Raw genomic sequence first — 21,466 nt, 5'->3', positions numbered from 1 at the left:
GCACAATGTCACCAATCTCCATACCCTGTAAATTAAACATGACATCATTTTGAGTCATGTTTAATTTGCTTTCTGAAGCACTACCTGACTTGTATTCTATTTCTTTGTTTGAAGAATATTCAGGCTCAAACTTGTAAGGTAAAATATGTGCCATTTCACGATATACTTAGGTAGGTATATACTTTTTTTTCTTCTTTTTTTTGTGCAGTATCCGTCCAGCTGGTGATTGCAAATTTACACTTGTATGTAATGCAGCAAGTTACTGCGAGCAACCATGTGACGTCATGCTCCCTAGATGCTTTGCGAACTTGCAAATATGGCTGGGCCCAGGAAATTCAAGATTGATAAGCACCTACTTTCCCGTTAAATTAAAACTATAGGTCAAAAAAATAATAATTGTATTTATTTATTCCTAGTTTCTTAAGCAAATTAAGTAATACTTATCTGAATGCCAGTGGTTTCCTTTACAATATTGACATGTGAAAAGAAAATGTCTGACGTGAACTGTCCCTATCTGGGTATGCTAAATCTTGCACACGATCTAGAAAATCCAGATCCAGACTCCAGCTATAATACGGCATTTAATTTGTGGTTACAGCTCAGATTTTCTTTTTAAATTTTCATTGTGAGTCCTTCATTCTTCAGCAGATGACATCATCACAGCGAAACAAATGTTAGGAGGCTGGTCACAACATGTAGCCAACTTGTATGGAAAGAGATGAGTCCGCTTGGAGCTGTCCGGTTCTGAAATTAAAAGCATCCAAAATAGCTCCAAACGTCAGAAACGTATTTAGACTAAGGTTAGAATAGCAATCAGTCATCTAAATTGTTTATGGTTAGTCTACACGTGTTCAGAATGCGAGTTCAGCACGCCCACCCCCTCCCCACCGCAAGCACACACACAACTTCAAGTTCAAGTGAATGATTTCCTGTAGCCTGGGGATTTCTGCATATTGAGCCGTCTCCGGAAAGCATTTGTTACATAAATTTGCACCTTCAGTTCCATATGTGTACCCAAACCAGTAATCCACGAGCATGGAATGACTGCATCTTAGTGGTAAGAAAGCTGTTGTACAATTACCTGGATCAAGCTGAGGACTACCATGCCATCCTCGAGTTTAAAATTGACATCGAGACCAAAAAGTTTGTCTGCAGCAACCTGTTACCGCGTAGATCCGCTCACAGCGTTAGGGGTTTTTATTACTCCACTTTATTACTGTCGGAATCGCAAGGAACAGTCATTCCGGAGTTTGCCTCTCTGACTGCAGTTGCACCATTCGCAGGTTAATGTCAGAAACCAGTAAGCACAGGCAATTGTCGGCGGATTCTCTTGCTTTATATTACTGGAATGGATCTTTTATGTGAACGGTAAGCGCTAGAGTGTTGATAAAGTGAAATTATTCAATTACGTCAATTACGCTTGTTAGATAGTAGAGCTAGAAAATGACTACACCGGGCTCAATGGATATTGAAATAATAATTAAAGCAAATACGTGCAAGTAAAGGTGAAGGTAGGTGGAATGTTTACTAATATGTGGTTCGCTGTTGTGGTTCACGTGTAACCCATTTTTGCTCATCGTGTTATGTATTTCCATGGCATTTCCTGGTATTTCCATTTCCTGGTTAATTTATATTAATTGGCTCAATTGTAAAATAATTGGCCAGCTGTTCATATTGGCTTTCTGAATCTGCAAACCGTATAAGGCAATAGCCTACGTTGTATGGCTAAATTGGCCACTGCAGTATCGGCTATCAAGTTATTTTGCATTATGCAGAACTTGCTAATATAGGCCTAAATATTTTTGGAACAATAACACATTGCTTTGGATATTCAGACTAGCTTGTGGGCAACTGGTGTGCGATATGACTGTGATGTTTTTTTTAATAAACCAGCACAATTAATTGAGGGGTAGGCCAGGTGCTTAGCGCAACTTTTATACGTCCGGCATGTCGCATGATCTTTGCTTCATATACTGTCCGCCGTGATAACAGTTCCATCTAGAAACTGTGGTAAATATAAATGTAAGGCTATCCTGTTCGTCAGCAGCCTTCATAATATCGAACTTGTAGCCTACGTGGTGACTTATAACCTACTGGTACCTGAGTCTGCAAGTAATATGAAAAGCTTACTTTCTCTTGCTAAATTGTAAGGCATGAATTTAACAATTATCACCCCTTATCCTATAGTTTCTACAGCATAATAATTCATTCATTGTCAATTAATCAGTCTCAAATTACACATCATGTACCATGAATGGTGGTTTATTTGAATGACATCGCATTATTTTCTTAATTTTATTTATTTATTTATTTAGAAACCTATAAGAATGTCATATTTCTTTGTAATAGCATTTCGAACAACGATAATGTCAGGCCTTAGCTGAGCTAAAACTTTAAATACAATTGTACAGTACAATTGTCACTCAGTAGGTCTTCTGACCTTTCACATTTAGAATGGAAAAAATTCAAGAGCCTGCTTAGCTTATGTACATAGCACGTTATCATGCATATGCTCAAATCTATTCTCTTATATCATCTTAATTAAATGGCCTAGCCATTTAAGTGAGGCAATTGTGTGGAATTGAACGACAGTTATTATTATGATCGATCCGATCTTCGGCTGAAACAGCCGTTTCTTGGATCACGCTGGAAGACAAACACACTGGGTGGCCTTTTATGCGCACCGGTAGAGTTATACGTATACCGGTAGAGTCATACGTATACGTCCAATGCCTAGACTTTCTGTTCTCGATATGAGGAACATTGTCAGCTGGTTTATTTGTGCCGTGTGCGCAACCAAGCACTGGGACATTTTCAGTATCAGTTAAGCGTAATGTAACATAATTAGTAGCCATCTGTATACTGACTACTATCTGTATACTAATTACAATGGTAATACCATATAATTATATGCAATGCATATTGTAGCTACCAGTTGTAGCCCATGCTGAATAGGTAGGTTAATCGGTGTCACGGCATAGGACACGAGTCTCTACGGTTTTGCTCACGAGTCTGGAGGCAATTTAATAATTAAAACAGCACTTTTACAACAGCGCTTTTGTTGTTAGGACATAAGGATTTCATAAAGATGTAACCAAAATGCACATTTCCCCCCGATTGTTAGAATGCCTTTACATTATTCGGACATTAAATAAATTATGCTGTATATTTTGAAGATTGATTCTTTGTAGCGATGTTAATGGTATACTTCAATTTGTATTTATAATGCTGACAAGTCATAATTTACACTCTTGTGTCCTACCTTTAGGACCCAGCGGAGCGCAGAAGTATTGCGCCCGAAGAGGGCTTGCAATCGTTATATTAGCTCGCATTTGAAGAAGATTGTTTATCTACCAGTAATGTTAGGTGGTGGAAAACGGAAGCTTCCGTCCTTTCTATATTGTTAAATTTGTCCTCAAATTTAAAAATAAGCAGATCAATGTGAGCGGAGATGATGCACTTGATACCTGAGAACTAGGCGAATCTTTGGGCGATGTTTATCTCATCAAATGGACCCTCCGAGTGCTCTGTGTGCGAAATCTTCTTCGCTGAACACTCAGTAGAGTGAGACTGTGCGGACGAAGTGAGTCCTGGGAACAAGAGAGGATATTTTCGGCACCGGAGCAAACTGAAGTGAGTTATGCCATCTTTTCCATAACTGATATGTGTGCGTTAAGAGATTTCGCGGAGATAGTTTCGCTTCCTTTTCGAGTTAAATATCCAGCAACATATAGTGACCCAAGGAGGTTACTCAAAAAGAAAAATGCAAGCAAGATAAAGATCGAGATAAAGTTATACCAGTATTGGGATGTGTACCCTTTTGGGAGAAATGACCAGTGCTGACAACAGCAGCACCCTGGCTAAAAAGTGGTGAGTGATTGTTCTAACAATGTGTGGGAACTGTGAATCCCTTTACTCTCCGTTACTATGTTTGACTCTGACCATAAGTCCTTTTTCGATTTCTGCTCCGACCGCTTTTGCAAGCTAAGGAAATGTGTCACGGCTTTTCAGTGAAGATTGACGCGGGTCGAAAAGCCCCATAAATCTATCTTTAGTCAGCTCATTTTCACTCTCGCACCATCAACTTTTTTTCGCAACTCCATCCGCCGAGCTTATCAAATTTAGATTAGCACGCATATCTTAGCGCATCCAGAGCTGCTGTACTTGTTGAACACCCAGTAAAACCGACTATTCGTACCGCGAATTTCACGGAATCATGTCGAAGTGTAAGTATTTAGTGAAATGCTAACGTTACATATTTTACAAATATTAATACACCTGAATTAATTTGGAGAAAAAAGGAATATGGAAAAACAGTTAATAAATAGTTAATAATACAATGGCATATGTATTAGGCTATTATTATTATTATTATTATTATTATTATTATTATTATTATTATTATATAACCAGTAGCATTGTTAATAACAATCATCATCATCATTTTACCAGATCTCAGATCATTTTTTGAAATTATCTTTATATCCCTGAAGTTTGTTAGGGAACTTCTCCTCGTTCCCTTTCCCAGGCTATGGATGAGGGTGGGCAGACCGCAGATAATTTGGAACGATCATAACATCTTCCTGTTTCAAAAGACCGGTATGATAATATGTTGGAAATTAATATGCCTTGTTGAAGGGTGCTGTAGGCACACACTTGACAGGGGTAAAAAGAGTTGCAGAAATTGTATCGCCCTCTGGTGGGGGTATTCATATCTTTATGTGTATGCTACCTCCTTAATATCCTCCTCAAAACATATTTTTTTCGCCCGTCTTTGAAGACTTGTGTAACGTACTACAAGCAGCGTAGCCTATTGATAAGCTAAATGCACAAATAATGAGAATGATGCATTTTAGCGCGTGCATGCTTACTTGCGCCTGACAGTTTTTCTTGTGTATACTGTAGCAAATCCAGGTTGTTTGTAAGGTAGAAGGATTTTGTTTGATGAGTTGAATTTATACGGGAATATCATAATATTGTAGTTTATTTCCAGCACTTTTCCCCATGTGCTTTACATATTATGTGGTCATCGCATGCCGCGTATAAAATAGCGACGTTAACCCTTAAATTTTATATATTCAGATAGGTTTGTATGAATAATCGATGACAAAGAAATGTCGACTTGTTGCTCCAAATAAATGCATGCTTTACATTACTTTGGAAGTTAAAAAGTTATTACTATATTATTACTTGGGAGTAGCCTACTGCAGGATATTACTGGCGAAATTTTCTTAATCTACTCTATTTCTTTTTAGGTCAGATCCTTTTCTTTCTTCAAATTTTAACTAATTACATCACATGACAATCAAGCGAAGGCAGGTCTATTTTTAATGACTTTATTCTGTCCAATGGTTTGCATACATCTTTGAAATTGGCTGATTCTTAATTTCAGGAAAATACGCTTGACGGCAGCTAATAGGAGCAATGCTGTTTGAACAACTGGTATATCATCAGAAAATTCATTTTGTCAGGTTGCTATTGCAAGGATTGCATATACATACAGTGACAGGACACCTTTACAAATAGGGACAGTAGTCCTTAACCTAAGCTCTATCCTAGCTGATTTAGAGAGAAATAGATTCATTTGGAATGCTCATTTCTCTGAATGTTGAAGACAATCACAAGGAATCTGGATGTTTGTTAGATCCAGTACATATTGGCTGTATTTGTTGTTACAGGCTACTGTTTGACCTGCTACCTCCATGTGTGAATGCCCTGTTAATTCTATTTTTCATCATCACAATTTTGTGGGCAAGTTTTCCATTTATTTATTCCTTTTGTTTTCTCATTTGTTTAGAGGTTTGCTGTGCATATCTGGTTGCTGACCCCAACTAAAAAGCAATCTGAGCAGCATAGAATGCTCCAACAAAAGCTCTGCTATGAGGTAGTCTTGCAGCAAAAGTGATTTTAATGATATGTCTAGCAATCTTGTATGGTGAGAAAATATCTGTACAAAGCTGGGCCAGTTCCTTGAAGAGAAAAGAGCTCTATTCCCCTGCATCTATATCATTATTTTTATTATTTACTAGCTTGGCTGGAGCACACCCCATGATTGCTAATAACTTATGTTTTTACATATTCCTCCAATTATAAGCCTAGATATTAACGCAGGCTACAATTTCAGTGGATGAGCCATGAGACTAGTTTATGGATTCAAATCCCAGTTGTGTTGTCAAGTGCTGTGTTGTGCCCAAACAAGTACTATACTGGAAATATCAGATAAAGAATTCTCAGCATTATAAACTGATGACAAATGTAATTGACTTTTGCACAATCTGGATTGAATATGCATTGAGTTCAAGGCCATGTTGAGCAAGTCAATAATGCAGTAAACGTCTTAAGGGAGAATCGGTGCAGTAATGGCTCCTTTGAAGCTACAGTATATGTGTTTTGTGGCAAGCTTGTAGATTAATTCCTTCTTTATTCATGATGTATGCCATTATGGAAGATTGATGAATTGGGCCACAGTGATTCAATAAATGATGCTCTAGCATTTCTCTGAGTTTGCAGTGATCAGTACCATCTGGTGTTTGCATGTGTGTGTATGCGTATGTGTGTGTTTAGAGGCTGTGCTGGACTTCCCTTTCAGCCGATCCTGGCCTTCAGTGCTTACACGGACGGAGGGAGGGGGGGAGAGAAAGTGAGTGACAGAGACAGAGGCTGCATTGTGGTGCTGCGTCTGAACAGCTCTGCAGAGAGAAATAGTGAGAGAATGAAGGGAGCGCTGGAAAAAAAAAAATTAAGTCAGAGGTAGAAATGACTTTGTGACATCACTGAGGAGAGAGCAGAGGAATCGTGCGAGAGAGATGGTAATAACGCACATTGATTATGCACTCTTTCCGGAGTCTGCTTGAGTGGCAGCTGCAGCCGGGCGTGTTGGTCTGCTGTGTTTTAAACAGCCTGCCACGCTTGAGCGGCCTAGGGGTCAGAATGCAAGCGGGCGCAAGGGAGCGTTTCACTGTCTTTAAAAACAGAAAGAAATCTGGCTCACCGCCGCTTTCTCCCAGGCCACGGTGCACCATGCAACATTAATGTCTTTGGACATGAACCGAGGCCTCTGATTTCTAATTGGCGAACAGCTAGGCTGAAAACACACCTCACCTCCACGCTGTGCACTCTTAGCAAAAAGCATTCTGAAAGGGATCGTTGGCTGGATTCCATAGGGGAACCCTTTTCAGTTCTTTACTGAACCCTCTGTCATAGGTGTAAAGTGAAAACTCAGCGAACCATTTTCCCAACAAAGAATCCTTTAACTAGTTAGGGTTATTTTATGGAATCACAGGGTTACTATTGGACCATTTTTTTTAGAGTGTATCATTGAGCAGCAAGCAAAGTGCTTGAGGAGACCTGGTTAATCCTTTAGCATAATGTATCAGAAGTCCAGTGTGCATTGTACAATTGATGACCTTTCTTCATCTTAACAGGAAGCAATCGTTACAGCATGTGCTTTAAATCCGCAATGTCTTTTCTCAAAAGCATAGAAAGCAGACATCGTGAATATTATCAGGCATCAGTTTTACAAGTGTAACTACCTATATCTGTGGTCTTCAGTTTGTGTTCCTTCTCATAGTCCCTCTCGTTACACATACAGTTGGCATGAACACTAAGGGATGAAGTGCCCGGTCCCCGAGCGTCTTATTTAACATGCATCATGAGGGCCAGTCCTTTCGCGGTCACAAAGGGACCCCACAAAGGAACTGCTGAATAATGAGAGAAACGCTTATCTAAATCATAGTCAGCGATAGCGGGCCCCGCTCCTGTGATCTTTAATACACCCCGGCACTTATCTCCCTGTGTAATCTGTGTCAGCTCGTTCCGCTTATCTCTCCCGCCAAACGGGCCGTCCCGAATCCGTTCCTGGCACTGACATTTTAATACATTAATATTATGTCTACGACGTAATGGAGAGCTGTTAATCAGATCGAGTTACACAGCCCCAGAACAGTATGTGTAATTCGCACCAGTTCTTACCGGCATCGCCTCGGTGGATATTCCTGCATTTAGAAAAGCGGGTCACTCTCACTCCCATCCCCATCTTATTTTATTTTATTATTATTTAAGATAGCCTTGGCTTATAGCTCTAGATAATGATGAGGGTGAAGAATGGACAAAACCTCTTTTTACCAAATTTTAATTTCAATTTTCCCTTCACTAGCATGTTAGCATGCAAACCTTGTGCAGTTTAAATGTCCGTAACTAGAAAGCTGAAGGATAAGACGAATGACTCAAACGATATTTGGAGTCTAAACGCATTCTTCAGCCCCTCAGACCTAAGATGACTGGAGTTAGAAGGAATTTCATTAAGTCTTATAAAATATGCAGCGCATACCATATATATGTTTCCTATAAATAGCAGCGACGTGTCAAGTCTTCCCAAGACCTACTATCAGCGTACCACCGAATACTACTTTATTTCTCAAGGGATTTCACCTTCAGGAGGTTTTGGATTTTTATTATTTGCAATATGAGAAATAGCCAAATTCAGGCAATATGTCTTTTTTAGTGTCTTTAGAAGTAAAACCATGTCCTCTTGCAGGCTGAAGGACATTAATCCAAAAACAGTTTTACTTCAAGTGGATTAAATCCCCATCTACTGTATATATTGTAGCTTGTGATTGCCCAGTAGGGAGTGCAGTAGGCTAATGCTAAGCTATTTACAGTATTGTCACAGTGTTACAGGGACTTGACATTTTCACCACTGATGACAGAACTACCTGATTAACTTCTCAAGGGAATGATTAAAAATATACATTATGTATTGCTCTTAAATACAGACCTGACACAAGGGAATTACAAGAAGTATCAATGACTATTGCCACTGTAAGCAATACAGTATTCATTAAGGATGGATGTATGATATAAAACAATTTCAATTTAACCCTTGTGTTGTCTTTAGGGTAAAAAATTACCAGCCACTATGTTTAACAGTGGAGAACACCCCCTAAATTATATTTTTTCTACTTGAAATTTGATGACAATGTTTGTGATGCGTGACAGATTGTTACTTCATGCTAAATAGATTTGGGGTTTGAAATTCAATTAAGCTGCTTTATTTAGGGGTTTAGTGAAGGTGGGTCATTTTTTACCCTTAGGACAAGGGGAGTATACAGAATGTTAAGACTCCACAAGGGTTAAGGTGTGCTCTTGAGCTAGAGCAAGGCAGTCCTGTTTCACAAGTACACCTAGCATGGGATTTCTTAAATGTAAAAAAAGGTTTCAATTTCAGTTTGCTTAATTTAATAACTGAGCCAGTCATAGATTAACAATTAAACTATATACTGGAATGGGAGGATATGGAATGAGATTGCAAGGCATGAGCTTAGCAAAGTGTAATTTAGTGTAGTGTAGTGTAGTACTGTGTATGATACTATAGTATAATAGTTTATTATACACAGTACTATAGTATTGTGTAACCCAGTGTGTAGTGTAGCACCTTGCTTTGTGTACGGATACCTACTCAGCTGCTTCTGGAAGTCAACGCTTTCCTCACTGGCTGCCTCCTCCTTCTCCTTACAGTGCGTAGCTGATGGGTGAGTGATGATCCACAGGAAGCGAACCTGAGACAGCAGGACCTCATTGCTCAGGCAAAGGGGGGCCCATTTATCATTGTGACCGAGACAGTTCCTCAAGAACCCCTCCCTCCTCCCGCGTCCACCACCCGTGCCAGGACTATCATCCGCCACCCGCCGAGACGACACGGGTGGCCAAACGGCCACGGGAACCAGAAGATTCCCCCCTCCCCCCCAAAAACAATCAAGAGAAATCCGACGGCCCCGACCAGGCGACTTCACCCTCCGCATGCTGACTTCGTCCCAGAGTCCTCAGCTCGGCAGAGGCTGGAATATGGTGTAATAAACGTCGGCCCGCTCGTGGTTTTTGCCGCCGGAGAAGTTTGAGAAGAGCAGCCGTCGAGCAGGGAAAGGAAGGGGGAAGGGGGCAGCCATGCGCTGGCTGGTGCTGCTGACGCTGCAGGCCGTCTGGGCCGGCTTGTGCCAGGCCATGCAGCACTACCCCTCCGTCTGGGGCCACTACGACGTCTGCAAGTCGCAGGTCTACACCGACGAGGGCCTGACCTGGGATTACATGGCCTGCCAGCCCGAGGCCACAGATATGACCAAGTATTTGAGAGTGACCCTCGACCCCCCCAACATCACCTGTGGAGACCCACCAGAGACGTACTGTGCTTTGGTGAGTTTGAGCCATTTGGTCTCTCTCTACATCGCTTTTACACATTGGATTCTGTTTTTAAGAACAGTCTATGATTAGTGTCTTGTAATTACATCATGCAGACACCCTTTTACGGGCATGCATTATCACAAAAACAGAAATTGAGCATGCAGCTAATTATTGCGGTTTATGCATGATGAACTCTAAAGTTAAAATAATGGGTCAGATGTAAACTAGATTTAAGCAATGGATTGTTTAAATAAGTGGGGAGGATTTGTGTTTAATCTGTTGCCATGAGAGAAGGCTTGTGCTCACTTGACATATTGTAGACATACTGAAATATACTGATTCCTGCTGGTTAAGTATGTGATAAGTCAAGCATCAATGGCTCTTTTGCTTTTTCCTGAAATCACTTGATTTTCTGGGGAAAAGTTAGCATTTGAATGTGATTCTCGGAATGTGTGAGTTTTAAGCAAACATGGTATTAAGCAATTAGAAAGTCAATTGCCTTGTGACAGGGGCTCATTATGTCGAACTAAACCTTTTCGCTGGTTTCTTTTTTCATGAAACCACTCCAGGTTCCTTTTTAATGAGAAAAGCTACCCTTGATCATGTTTCGACAACGCATAACCATAAGCACATTTGGAGTAAAATCCACAATCCTTTGAGAGATCCTATCAATAAAAATCTCTTCCAGATGTCTGAGCTCTTTAGACAAAGTGAGATTCAAAAACGGAAGGCACTTAAAAAGTAGATACTGTCCATGGAGTCTTGTCTTTACAGATAGGTGACTCAAATGGGAGGAAGATATCAAATGGAAATGATGATCAATGAATTATTCAACATATACAATGAAGTCTGTAAGTTTTTGGACAGTGACACATTTTGTTGTATTGGCTCTCTGCTCCCACACATTGAATTAAAAAGGAAACAGTGATTATGAGGTTAAAGTGTCAGATTTAATTTGCCATGGCTCCCTGATGTCTGTGACCTGTCAACATCATCAGAAAGAATAGTTTATTCTGACAAATTTTCCTGTTGAATTCAATGGAAAAAAATATAGAAGTGAGAGAAGTAATTATTTTAGTATCTACTGTATGTCTGGAGCAGCATGGTGGTTTGAGGCTCATTTCATACCTTGGACCCTTGATGACTTAAAACTATTTAGCCAACACATGTGTTCCATACTGTATCAGCATAATTTACAGCTGAATCTAGTTTTAGTATTGCTTGTAGGACAACCTGAAAATAATCTGATGATGTTGAGAGGTCACATACATTAGGATATAATGGCACACAAATGGGTATGCAACAAAATACTAAGCATGACTACTTACATTTAAATAATGTGTCTCAAAAATTATGGTGCCCTGAAATGGAGGACTGTATAAATAAACACTGCTGTAATTTCTACATGGTGAAACCAAAATGTATGCCCTTTATTAAAATCTGGCAATGTGCACTTTAACCACATGTTATTTTTTTATTACAAATTTCAAATTTTGGAGTACCGAGACAAATAAATAAATGATGGGTCTTTGTCGCAAACATTATGGAGGGCACTATATGAGCATGCTGGAAAGGGAAATACAATGTGCAAAACAAATGTTTTTTGATCACTGATATACGCAGAATTCTCTCTGACCTGAAACATAATTGTGTCCATGTTCTTACAGTCTTAAAGATTTCATTAATCCAGGTTCATTGCTAGATTATACATGTGATTTGTGATGACTTTAAGGGGATAAAGAACATCATCTTAAAATGTGGCAAATTTGTTGTTCTCATAGCGCTTAGTACTTGGCTGTAACTGGCATTTCAAATTGATGGATGAATTTCAAAACAAACCCTGGATAGAATACCAAATCCAGGCAAATTCTAAATGACAACTATGAGGTGAAGTGGTTATTTGCTTAATGTTCCTGTAAATTGGTGTTCATCTCTGAAATTAGCCATTGAAAACCGTGAATTGATGTTCCAAGTGAAAGCCAGTGACCTTGCAAGGCCCATTTTGAAGTATTCAATTTGAAATTTGAAGGTTTTTTCATTGACACAGAAACAAGAGGTGCCCAGCAGCTCACAGCCATGGCTGTCCACAGACAGAACAGGGAAATATGCTACATGGCTCCGGGCTGAGTATGAAGTGCACAACTTCATAAATCTCACTTTAGCTCCTCTGTCACTTAACCCGTGGTGCATATCTATGGAAAAGTGTGTCTGCGGATGCCTTTATTCTACTGCCTGTAGGTTGACCCTTGACCCCTGACCTTGCACTGTCTGGATCCCTTGGTATAGATGATCTCCTCCAGGATATTATATTCTCCTCGGTTTGTTAGCCGCCTTTCTCAAAGTAATTATGAGGCACATGGCATGTGGAACCAGCAATTAAATCTCACCATGGGGGCTGGCAGCTTTCTGACGGGTTCAGCTGAGTTTGGAGCTTCTGCTGGAGGCTGCTTCTGTGGGTCGTTCATACAACAGGCTGCTCTAATAGGGCCAGACAGGACAGTAGTCCATCTGAAAACAGACATGCAATACAGTCCCCCAGTGCTCAATGCCATTTGGCCAAAAGTGAAATTATGGTGTTTTATGGTATGTTTCTTACTACATATGCTGCAGCTCACCCCAATACCCCAGGTCCAGGTTCTTGTGGTGCCCAATGAGCTGAGAATTTGCATGTGCAAAGTCAACAGCAGCATCTCTTTCCAAATATAATGCTATGGTTCCTCACAAACATCCACAGAGCTTAATTTGAGCATGGTTTCCTCGAGAACTACTTCTACAGAAGTATGCAATCTGAAGAGCATCATGTCTGTGAGAAAGCATAATGTCCCATTTGATTATTTTAGGTGCAATACATGTAGATGGATTCATTCAGGGAGTGAATGTAGGGTTATTAATTTTCATGATAACTACAAATCACTGTGAAAATGGCTAATTTCATTTTGTTTCAATTCAAATCTGATTTCTAATTCAAATTTCAATTTCAAACCTTTTCCTCTTTACTCCTGACTTTAGCTGTATATTTAGATGTTTTGAAGTCATCTAAATCCAAATCTGAATTTGGATACAAAACCATATTTGTACAATATACAGAAATTATGACACTGAAACACAACACAACTTGCAAAATAGTATGCAAACACTACATACTGTATACATTTCTGTATATGCATTTGTTTTTAGAAAGATCGCAATGTCTGGGCAGGCATTTGAAGGGAATTAATCTACCAAGACCAATAAGCAAGAGCAATTATAAAAGAAAGCATGTTTTGGGCGGAAAGATTTCTTTGGCATTTAATGTGCGATTTATTGCCCATTTTGTCCATATGGGAATATATAAAAAGCAAGGCTCAAGCCATCTAGGAACTGCCAACTTCTGCAGACTGTTTGCTGTGATTCTTTATTTATTCAACAGAGCTGTTTAAGGACAACATCTCTACGGACATCATCAAGGTAATGGGGGCATTTTAGCATGTCCCTGCTTGTGGTGGCCCTGTGTGGCTGACTTCATTGGTTCTTCACTTCAGAACCAATTCACATTCTTGATGCATCTGTGCAACACAGGCAAGTCCCAGCACAGTTTCCATAATCCATATGTTATCCGGTTTGGCTCAAAGTTCACACAGATCCTGCCCATACAGCATCTGCATAGGCTAAAAAACTGATGCAGCTCTGGTACAGAACAGTAGAAGGATCATTTAAATGGATCTTCACAGACTTGTTAGGAATTTGTCCCTGGGAGACACAGACACCTTGGGGAATGTGTTCCAATGCAGCGGTACCGGGCTAGAGAAAGAAATCAGAACCCAGCTTGTTTAACAGGTAAATGGGAACAGGGTAAATTGTGTTTCTTCTTCAGCGGAGCTCACCTTTACTGTGCAGCTGAAATGACAGGCTCAGAACTTCAAGGTTCAGTGAAGGCAGTTCTGTTTCTCTGTCAGATCCCCCACTCAGATATAGATGGACGGGTGCTGTGCACACTGCTACAGCAAGATAAGAAAGCAGTTCCTCCTCTGAGTGTTCTGTGCCATCCACAGGGATGTTTCTTGACAGTGTTCTTGTCCTCACCCAAATACAAGAGGACAGACCAAAATGAAGCCCTGGATTCTCTCATCATTTTTCAGTCTCCATTTTTTGTTCAATTCATAATGACAACAGTATGTTCCATTCTGCAGCATTGAGTACATTCTGTTCAGAATGGCGCATTCCAGTCAGGATACTGCAGTAAAATTATTTTGGAATGACAGAGTGTGTTCCATGTGGAAGAAAACAAGTGTTTTCTATCCAGAGTGGCACAGCACATTCCGGTCAGAGTGTTGTATTCCAATCAGATGAGATAATGCATACTGCAATCAGTGTCAGTTCTGCGTTTTCTCTGTGTTTCTTTATTTCTTAGACATCCTGGATAAATCCACTTAGCAAGTGGTTATAGAGGATCACAGAAAGGTCCTCATCCAAGTATAGGAATGCGTTTGACAAACAGAACTGATCCATGACGCCTGCAAAAAAAAAAAAAAACTAGGCAATTCACTCACAAACAGTGGCTCCAATTAACTAGTTATTCCAAATTGAATGTCGCAACTTCACTGGAAAAGATATGACACAGTTGTGACACAGGCTACGTGTCTGTTCTCGCCACGCAGAATTGATGGATCAATTCCTTTTAGAGAAAAGAAAAGCCAGCACTGTTATGTGCAATTGCCATATTTCAAACAAGCCCAGAGGGCTCTCGGAGGATGATTGCACTTTCAGAGGCTGACGGTCCCTTTCTAAGCAGTGCCAACTACAGGAAAGGACCTACCCAGTGCACATTTCAGACATAGATTGCATTTGTATGTATTTTTTGTAGTTTTTGCTGTGTACTCCAGCAAACAAACAGTTGAAATAAAACTAATGTGTGGTTAAGTTGCAGAATTTCAGCTTTAATTTGAGGGTCACCCGTATTGGGAGAACCGTGTAGTAATTACAGCCCTTTTTATGCACTGAACTACATACGCAGACCTGGATTAAACACATGGGAGGTTCACACATGCAGTGCATCTGGCTTATGCAGTGTAGGAGAAGATTTAAATAAATAAAAGTGCTATCCCACTAAGAGATGCAATGCAAAATCATATTCCAGACTTCCTGCACACAATGACATTTTCTCCTTTGATAAATCTGTAATGAGGCTGTGTCGACGGACACTTGACAGAGACGGACAGAGCGGGGCGGTCCATCGCGAGCCATCTGAAATGTACGCGTTGTTGACATTCAACCTCAGCGAAATGGGACCGAAAGGACCTTGCGGATTATAATTTTAGAAAATAACACATTTTTGTCCTTGAATTTCCATTAATTTACCCACAATGCCATAGACAGTTGCCACTTTAGTGGTGTACTGTTAGCCCTTCGATTTTAACTTTGTCTTATTTCACATACAGTTCTTCTGTGAAATGGATCCTCTGCAGTTAGTGACTTAAATGAAGACTTGAATGCCACTCCTGCTGGACCATGGACTCGTGTTGTCTGTGTGAACTTATTTGTAATACAGTTTGGAAATTGAGTTGCCACTGTCCTACTAACTTACAGTACATTCATATATTCCACATTCCCTTTGAGCCAAATGGCTGAAATACAAATTGCTCTATATGTATATCTTCTATAAACCCACTGTAGACTATTGGCTGTTTTGTAGTGATACTCGTCCCAGAAGCTTTTCTCTATCATTCAGCATTGAGCATGTTTTATGCATTACGGTTTTGTATCTCCCACATAAAGTGTGCTTCGTCTTTCTTTTTTGTATCTGTTCCTGTCTTCCGTTTTTTCCTTTCTCAAATCCTATTCAGATTTTTTAAAAATGCTTAACTGGCAGGAAAACAATGTGATAAATATTGCAGAAAATGCAATACATTTGCATAGAAATCTGTAATGGAACACCATGGAAACCACAAAAATATATATTTCAAGGGAAGCAGTTTGTGACCCATTTCCTTTCACTACCTAGCTGTCTAAGAAACTAAATCCCACAAAGTATAATTTTTCTGCCTCTCTCTGACTCATGGTTACATGATGTGGCATTGAAAAGACAGTAATCAATAAAACATTCTAAAAGACATTGTGCTGCACATATATTCAGTTGTACAACAAAATCACAGTTTATAGTATGAGGCATTCTGGGTAGTGTGGAGCTGAAATGTCAAGGTTGCAGTGCAATGCCTTAATAAGCAAGCGCCAGTTTCATCTCATAACCAATTGATTTTAAAGTCTTTTTTGAGAATCCATCAATATATTCTACAGATTTTCGTACAAACACAACAGAGCATATGAAAGAAAATCTGAAAGATAACCACTTGTTATTTTTAAACATTGTGCTGAGAGAGTAGATTCCAAAAAGGTTCTTTAAACTTTTTTTTGCTGCAGCCTTTGCATGTTCAGTAGGTCTAGTACTAGTAAAGTAAAATAAAAATAATCTTGTTGTCACGTTCAATGATTATGCATCATCAAGAGTAGTAATAACACAATTTCTTTTGGTGATCACCTAGTATCAAATCTGACTTCTTTTCATAAACAATTAAAAAATAATAATAAAAAAAGGATTACGGCTTTAAGCTTTATTAGATGTGATTTTACATATGGGTTTATTCAAACGGATTTCCATTGCAGCAACAATGGACAGGAGAGGCAATTACTTTAAAAATAAATCATGCATATAACCGAATGAGCCCAAATCAATGATTAATTTTAATGAAGTGCTTTTCCCCTCGTGTTCAGTATAGGTCAAACTGACCCGTTTCAAACATTTAGTGAAAGGGGAATGACACTTCAGAGAGATGTATTTCATATCCAGTGACTAAAGCAATGTGAATGTGCTTCTTGTTTTGTGTTTCTATTTCTTGTTCATCCTTATTTGTTCTTCCTTATTTTTTCCAATATGGTTTTTGGATATACATACAGATAAAAATGGTTTATTTTTATATGTTACTTGAATTTCAGTTAAAAACAATAAATATAAATGATCTGTTGCATAAAAACAACTATCAGGAATATTTATTGTTTATATTGTTTGAAATTGAGATAAAGTGAATAGAGTATTTTGCATGTGTTTTGTATCCGTCTCATTTAAAAAATCATTAAAAATCATGGGTTTCTAATGAATGCTCTCCAAGGTGACATTTTGACAGTTCATGCAACTAGAAAGCATTTTCGGAGTGATAATCAAGGTATCATGTTTCATCAACTCTCTGTCCAATCAGACATTTTGAGGGCTCAAAAAAAGAAAAATGCACACTGCTATCTGGAGTTGAGTCCAGACTGTTGTCAGATGTGGGGGACATCCTCTCCTGGGAGAATTTTTAAAAATATTTTAAATTAACCTCATTTTAGCCTCATAGAATTTTGTCCATTAATGTGAGGATCTACAAGCAAAAAACTTGCACAGATTCTACACACTTCTGTCCAGCTCTGTCTGGGTTTGGGGAGGAAATAACTTGGTGCGTTCACTTTTATAAACAGTGCATGTCAATTATGTTATCTTTCATCAAAATTACTCTTTAGCATGTAAGCTTTGCTACACATATCGAAAACGTATTGATACCCACAGTGGGTCCAGCTCAAAAGGCTATACAGGCTGGCCCAGCGGCCACACCAATCCCCTTGAAAAGCACTTTGTGCCTTTATGTCACTCATTTGAAGGACATCCTTGTATAGTCAATGCTCTCATTTTTTTCATAGTGGAGTCGTGATTTGGCGACTGCTTAATAGCAAAAAGCCTGTCAACTCCAATACCTTTTCTGCTGACCCATTTCCTCTCGAGATCCACTTTTATGTTTTTAAGGCTTACTACCTAATGTTGATGTTCAGATTTCAACACCCAAACTATGTAATTACATCATTTTACATCATCACATACGTAATGTAATGTAACATTCTAAAAAACAGACACTTCATAGGACAACAACATGGCAGCCCAGCAATCTTTATATCGGTAAAGTGGCCTACCACAGATAGTTCATTAATCGTTTTTTTTGCAATACATGATTGACATATTTATTTTTTAAAGAAGCAAGTACATTACATTACATTATTGGCATTTGGCAGACGCTCTTATCCAGAGCGACAGTCGATTAGACTAAGCAGGAGACAATCCACCCCTGGAGCAATACAGGGTTAAGGGCCTTGCTCAAGGGCCCAATGGCTGTGCGGATCTTTTTGTGGCTGGACCAGGGATCGAACCACCAACCTTGTGAGTCAACCAGGGATCGAACCACTAACCTACCTCAACCAGTACGCTACAGGCCGGCCCATGTAACCATGAAGTAGAATGATTTGTTGAATTGACGGAATAGCCTACGCACTACTTGCCAGTGATGATTTGGATATTTAATTCTTAATTTTCTCTTGCCCTTTTTCTGTTTGGTTGTGAAAGTCAGGAAGTGAAAGCAATTAGTTTGCCTTATTTCTGTAGTTTGGGGGAGAAGGGGCAGGGCGGTGTGCATCTGGCCGAGTTTCAATGTAGGGGGCAAACATTGTGGGGGACACATTAGGCTTCCCATGGGGGGGGGGGGGGATGATGCGTATTCTGACGTGAAAATGATGCATATTCTGAAGTTATGATTTTGGTGATGCCTAGGAGTTAGGAAGCCAACAAAAATATAAAAAAAATGTATAGGGTCTAGGTGGAGCTAAGGTATGAGGTCTCCCCAAAAAAGGGTCTCTGGCATTTCGCCTCTACTACGTACATGAATCCGCCATTTCACCCTACAACCTGTTTGCAGTTTTATAACTTTACAGCAACTCTGATCACTAACTCACTGTCCCTCTCCTCAAGAGGTGGGGCTACAGCAGCTATTGCTGGTACACACAGGGGCTGAGGTAGCGGCAGCATGGTGGAAAGAAAAGCTTATGAGGTTTGGGGTTCCTGGTTTAAGGGGCAGGAAAAATAAATATTCTGGACATTCACCCTTGGTACATTTTACAAAAAATGAATAAATGCAAATTAAAGACAGCAACAGCAATAATGCATATTACCTTTTTAAAATCAAACCGAAGGGGCACATTGGGCATTTGACACAAAATAAAAGTCCAAAGCGAACGCATGTTCTCTCAGCCCAATTATTGGGTGGGACAAGTTGAACTGCTTCCAATTTTGGGTGCCCTCGCTGTCCCCCCCTCGCTTGGGTGCCCTCGCTGTCCCCCCTGATGGGCATCTTTACGTCACCAGCCTTCACGGTCTGCACTGCTTCAGGATTCCTGCACTGCAGCTAAAGAGCAATATGAAATGACAAGAAAAGCTTGTTTGCTCCAAATCTTGGTTCTTAAACTGTAGTAATCAGTCCTTACCTCATTGCATGGTGTTGCGGTTCTGGGCTTGTAACCAGTTGGTGGTGAGTTCCAGACAGATAAATAATACTGAAGGAAGCACTTATCCTGAGTCACTTTAGTAAATAAAGTGTGAAAGTAAACTGTGCATGTCATGGTCGATGACAGCATCTACCCAAACAACAAAATAATTATAAATAATTTGTCTCTCAGAGCTCCAGGGACATTCAATAAGAACTGTCGGTTTTGATTGCTTCTAAGATAAATATTTAGGCTAATTATTGGGTGCACAACATGCCCTTGGTGTTATGAATGATACTGACTGTAATTGGACTTCCCTTTTGTTTCTGTAATGGGATTAACCTCAAGCTCTGGATAGTATTTTATTTTATTTGTTGTTCATGACATAACACCTTTTTTCATGCAGCTGTTCTGTTACAACAGTTGTTTTTTGAAGTGGACTATATTTTATTCAGAACACCATCCCAAATGAATTGTTTCTGCACGCAAACACACACACACACACACACACACACACACACTCAGTGATCACTTTTTAGGTACACCTAAACAGAACAGAAATACATAAAGACTGCGCTGTGTGAAGCAATTTGTCCACATATTATGGTGCACTAAAATAGCAAAGTGCTGTAAAAAAAAAAACTTTTTAATGAAAACTGAAAATCTGCACAATTGTCAAATATTACGTTTTTAAACATTTAGGTCCCTATTTCCCAGAATCAACTTCGCAGTGCATGGTGCACTGGGCGTGGCTATTGAATGTTGGCGTTTTCGTGTAGGTGAAGTGAGGTGCACACAGATCAAGGTGCGAGACCCTGCTGTAAAATGGGCTGGATTATACTTATCAGTGAGTGTGGTGGACCTTGTTTCATTTTCATCCAATCAAATGACCTCTTTTCATTACCTTTAAGATCCATGCACAATTTCTGCAGTCTCTACGAATACGATGGCAGATCCCAACAAGTTTTTGCAAACTTTGTACATATTCTCTTCTGACAGAATTTCAATGAAACATGGCCTAAACGTTATGCGCTAGTTCTAATTTCCCAGTAAACCTGTAAATCAATAGTTTAAACATGCTTTGCTATAACTTAGAAATTCTGAAAACACAGGGGAGATCATAACATAGGCTACCAAGCAGCAGCAAACATATAAACTGTCTCAAACGAAAGTTCACATCTTCTGTCACCTAATGACAGTGTCTAATGACAGTGGAGTGATAGCCCACTGGGAGTGGAGCTAAAATATAGGCCTATGTTGTATGTTTGAGATGAGAAATTTTGCATACGTCAATAACCTAGCTAAAATGCTGCAGTGTCTTAAAAATGTGTTTTCATATGTTATCTTAGGTATTTGGAGTGAATTTGTCAAAGCAACTGAATGACCAATACTTTTGAGCAAATTTTCCAATCAAGAGCTATCAAAAGTAATTTCTCACATATAATCAAACAAACAAATGAATCACGATTGTTTGATGAAGATGAAGGTGACTGTAGGTGAGGATGAATAATTGTGGGTGTTGTAATATAGTTATAAAATTATAGGTTATCCTATAACACCATGGAGATAACACCTCTGATATTTCCAGCTTTTCTCAGTAGCGAAGATATTGAATCCACTCTGAACAGACGTTTTGATGGTGATACATAAAGACAACTGCGTAAAATTTTTGGGTGTGGTCCCCGCTGACAGAAAATAAAAGATCTTGTCATTTTTGTGGAAGTGATCAATCAGAGGTCATAAAAATATTAACCCCCATTTAGGTTATCTTCCATTAGAGAACACACTTCCTCCTATCAAATCCATTACTGTCAAAATGCACCAGGGATATATTTTGAATGCTGCTTTTGTCAGATGATTTAGCAGCCAAAATAAATTTACTGTATCTATGGCAGTGATAAAATGGCTTCATTATTATTGGGAAAGTTTGGTGCAGACACTGCAATTACAAGTTAATGTGGTGTGCAACAACATT

General features: G+C 39.4%; 1 protein-coding gene and 1 long non-coding RNA gene across 4 annotated transcripts in view; one reads left to right on the top strand and one right to left on the bottom strand.

The window, feature by feature from the left end:
* Window positions 1–567: 567 nt before the first annotated feature.
* On the bottom strand, window positions 568–1,340 carry LOC133129247 (uncharacterized). The gene is made up of 2 exons (XR_009708802.1): window positions 1,082–1,340; window positions 568–744 (listed from the first exon to the last, which is right to left on the bottom strand). It is a non-coding gene; the product is annotated as an uncharacterized LOC133129247 (long non-coding RNA).
* LOC133129246 (netrin-G1) overlaps window positions 1,094–21,466 on the top strand; it is an 84,647-nt gene continuing 64,274 nt past the window's right edge. For 2 of the 3 annotated variants that reach the window (XM_061243206.1, XM_061243203.1), the window contains exons 1-2: window positions 1,094–1,368; window positions 9,517–10,188. In XM_061243206.1, coding sequence (XP_061099190.1) covers window positions 9,943–10,188 — 246 coding nt within the window. In that variant the 5' untranslated portion in view covers window positions 1,094–1,368; window positions 9,517–9,942. Of the gene's footprint in view, window positions 1,369–3,367; window positions 3,634–9,516; window positions 10,189–21,466 lie in introns of those variants that run through there. The other variant, XM_061243205.1, reaches the window with a different exon arrangement.

The sequence above is a fragment of the Conger conger genome, chromosome 5 (genome assembly GCF_963514075.1).
Source record: "Conger conger chromosome 5, fConCon1.1, whole genome shotgun sequence".
NCBI lineage: Eukaryota > Metazoa > Chordata > Actinopteri > Anguilliformes > Congridae > Conger > Conger conger.
The sequence above is the reverse complement of the archived record's forward strand: the minus strand, read 5'-3'. Positions and strand labels throughout refer to the sequence as shown.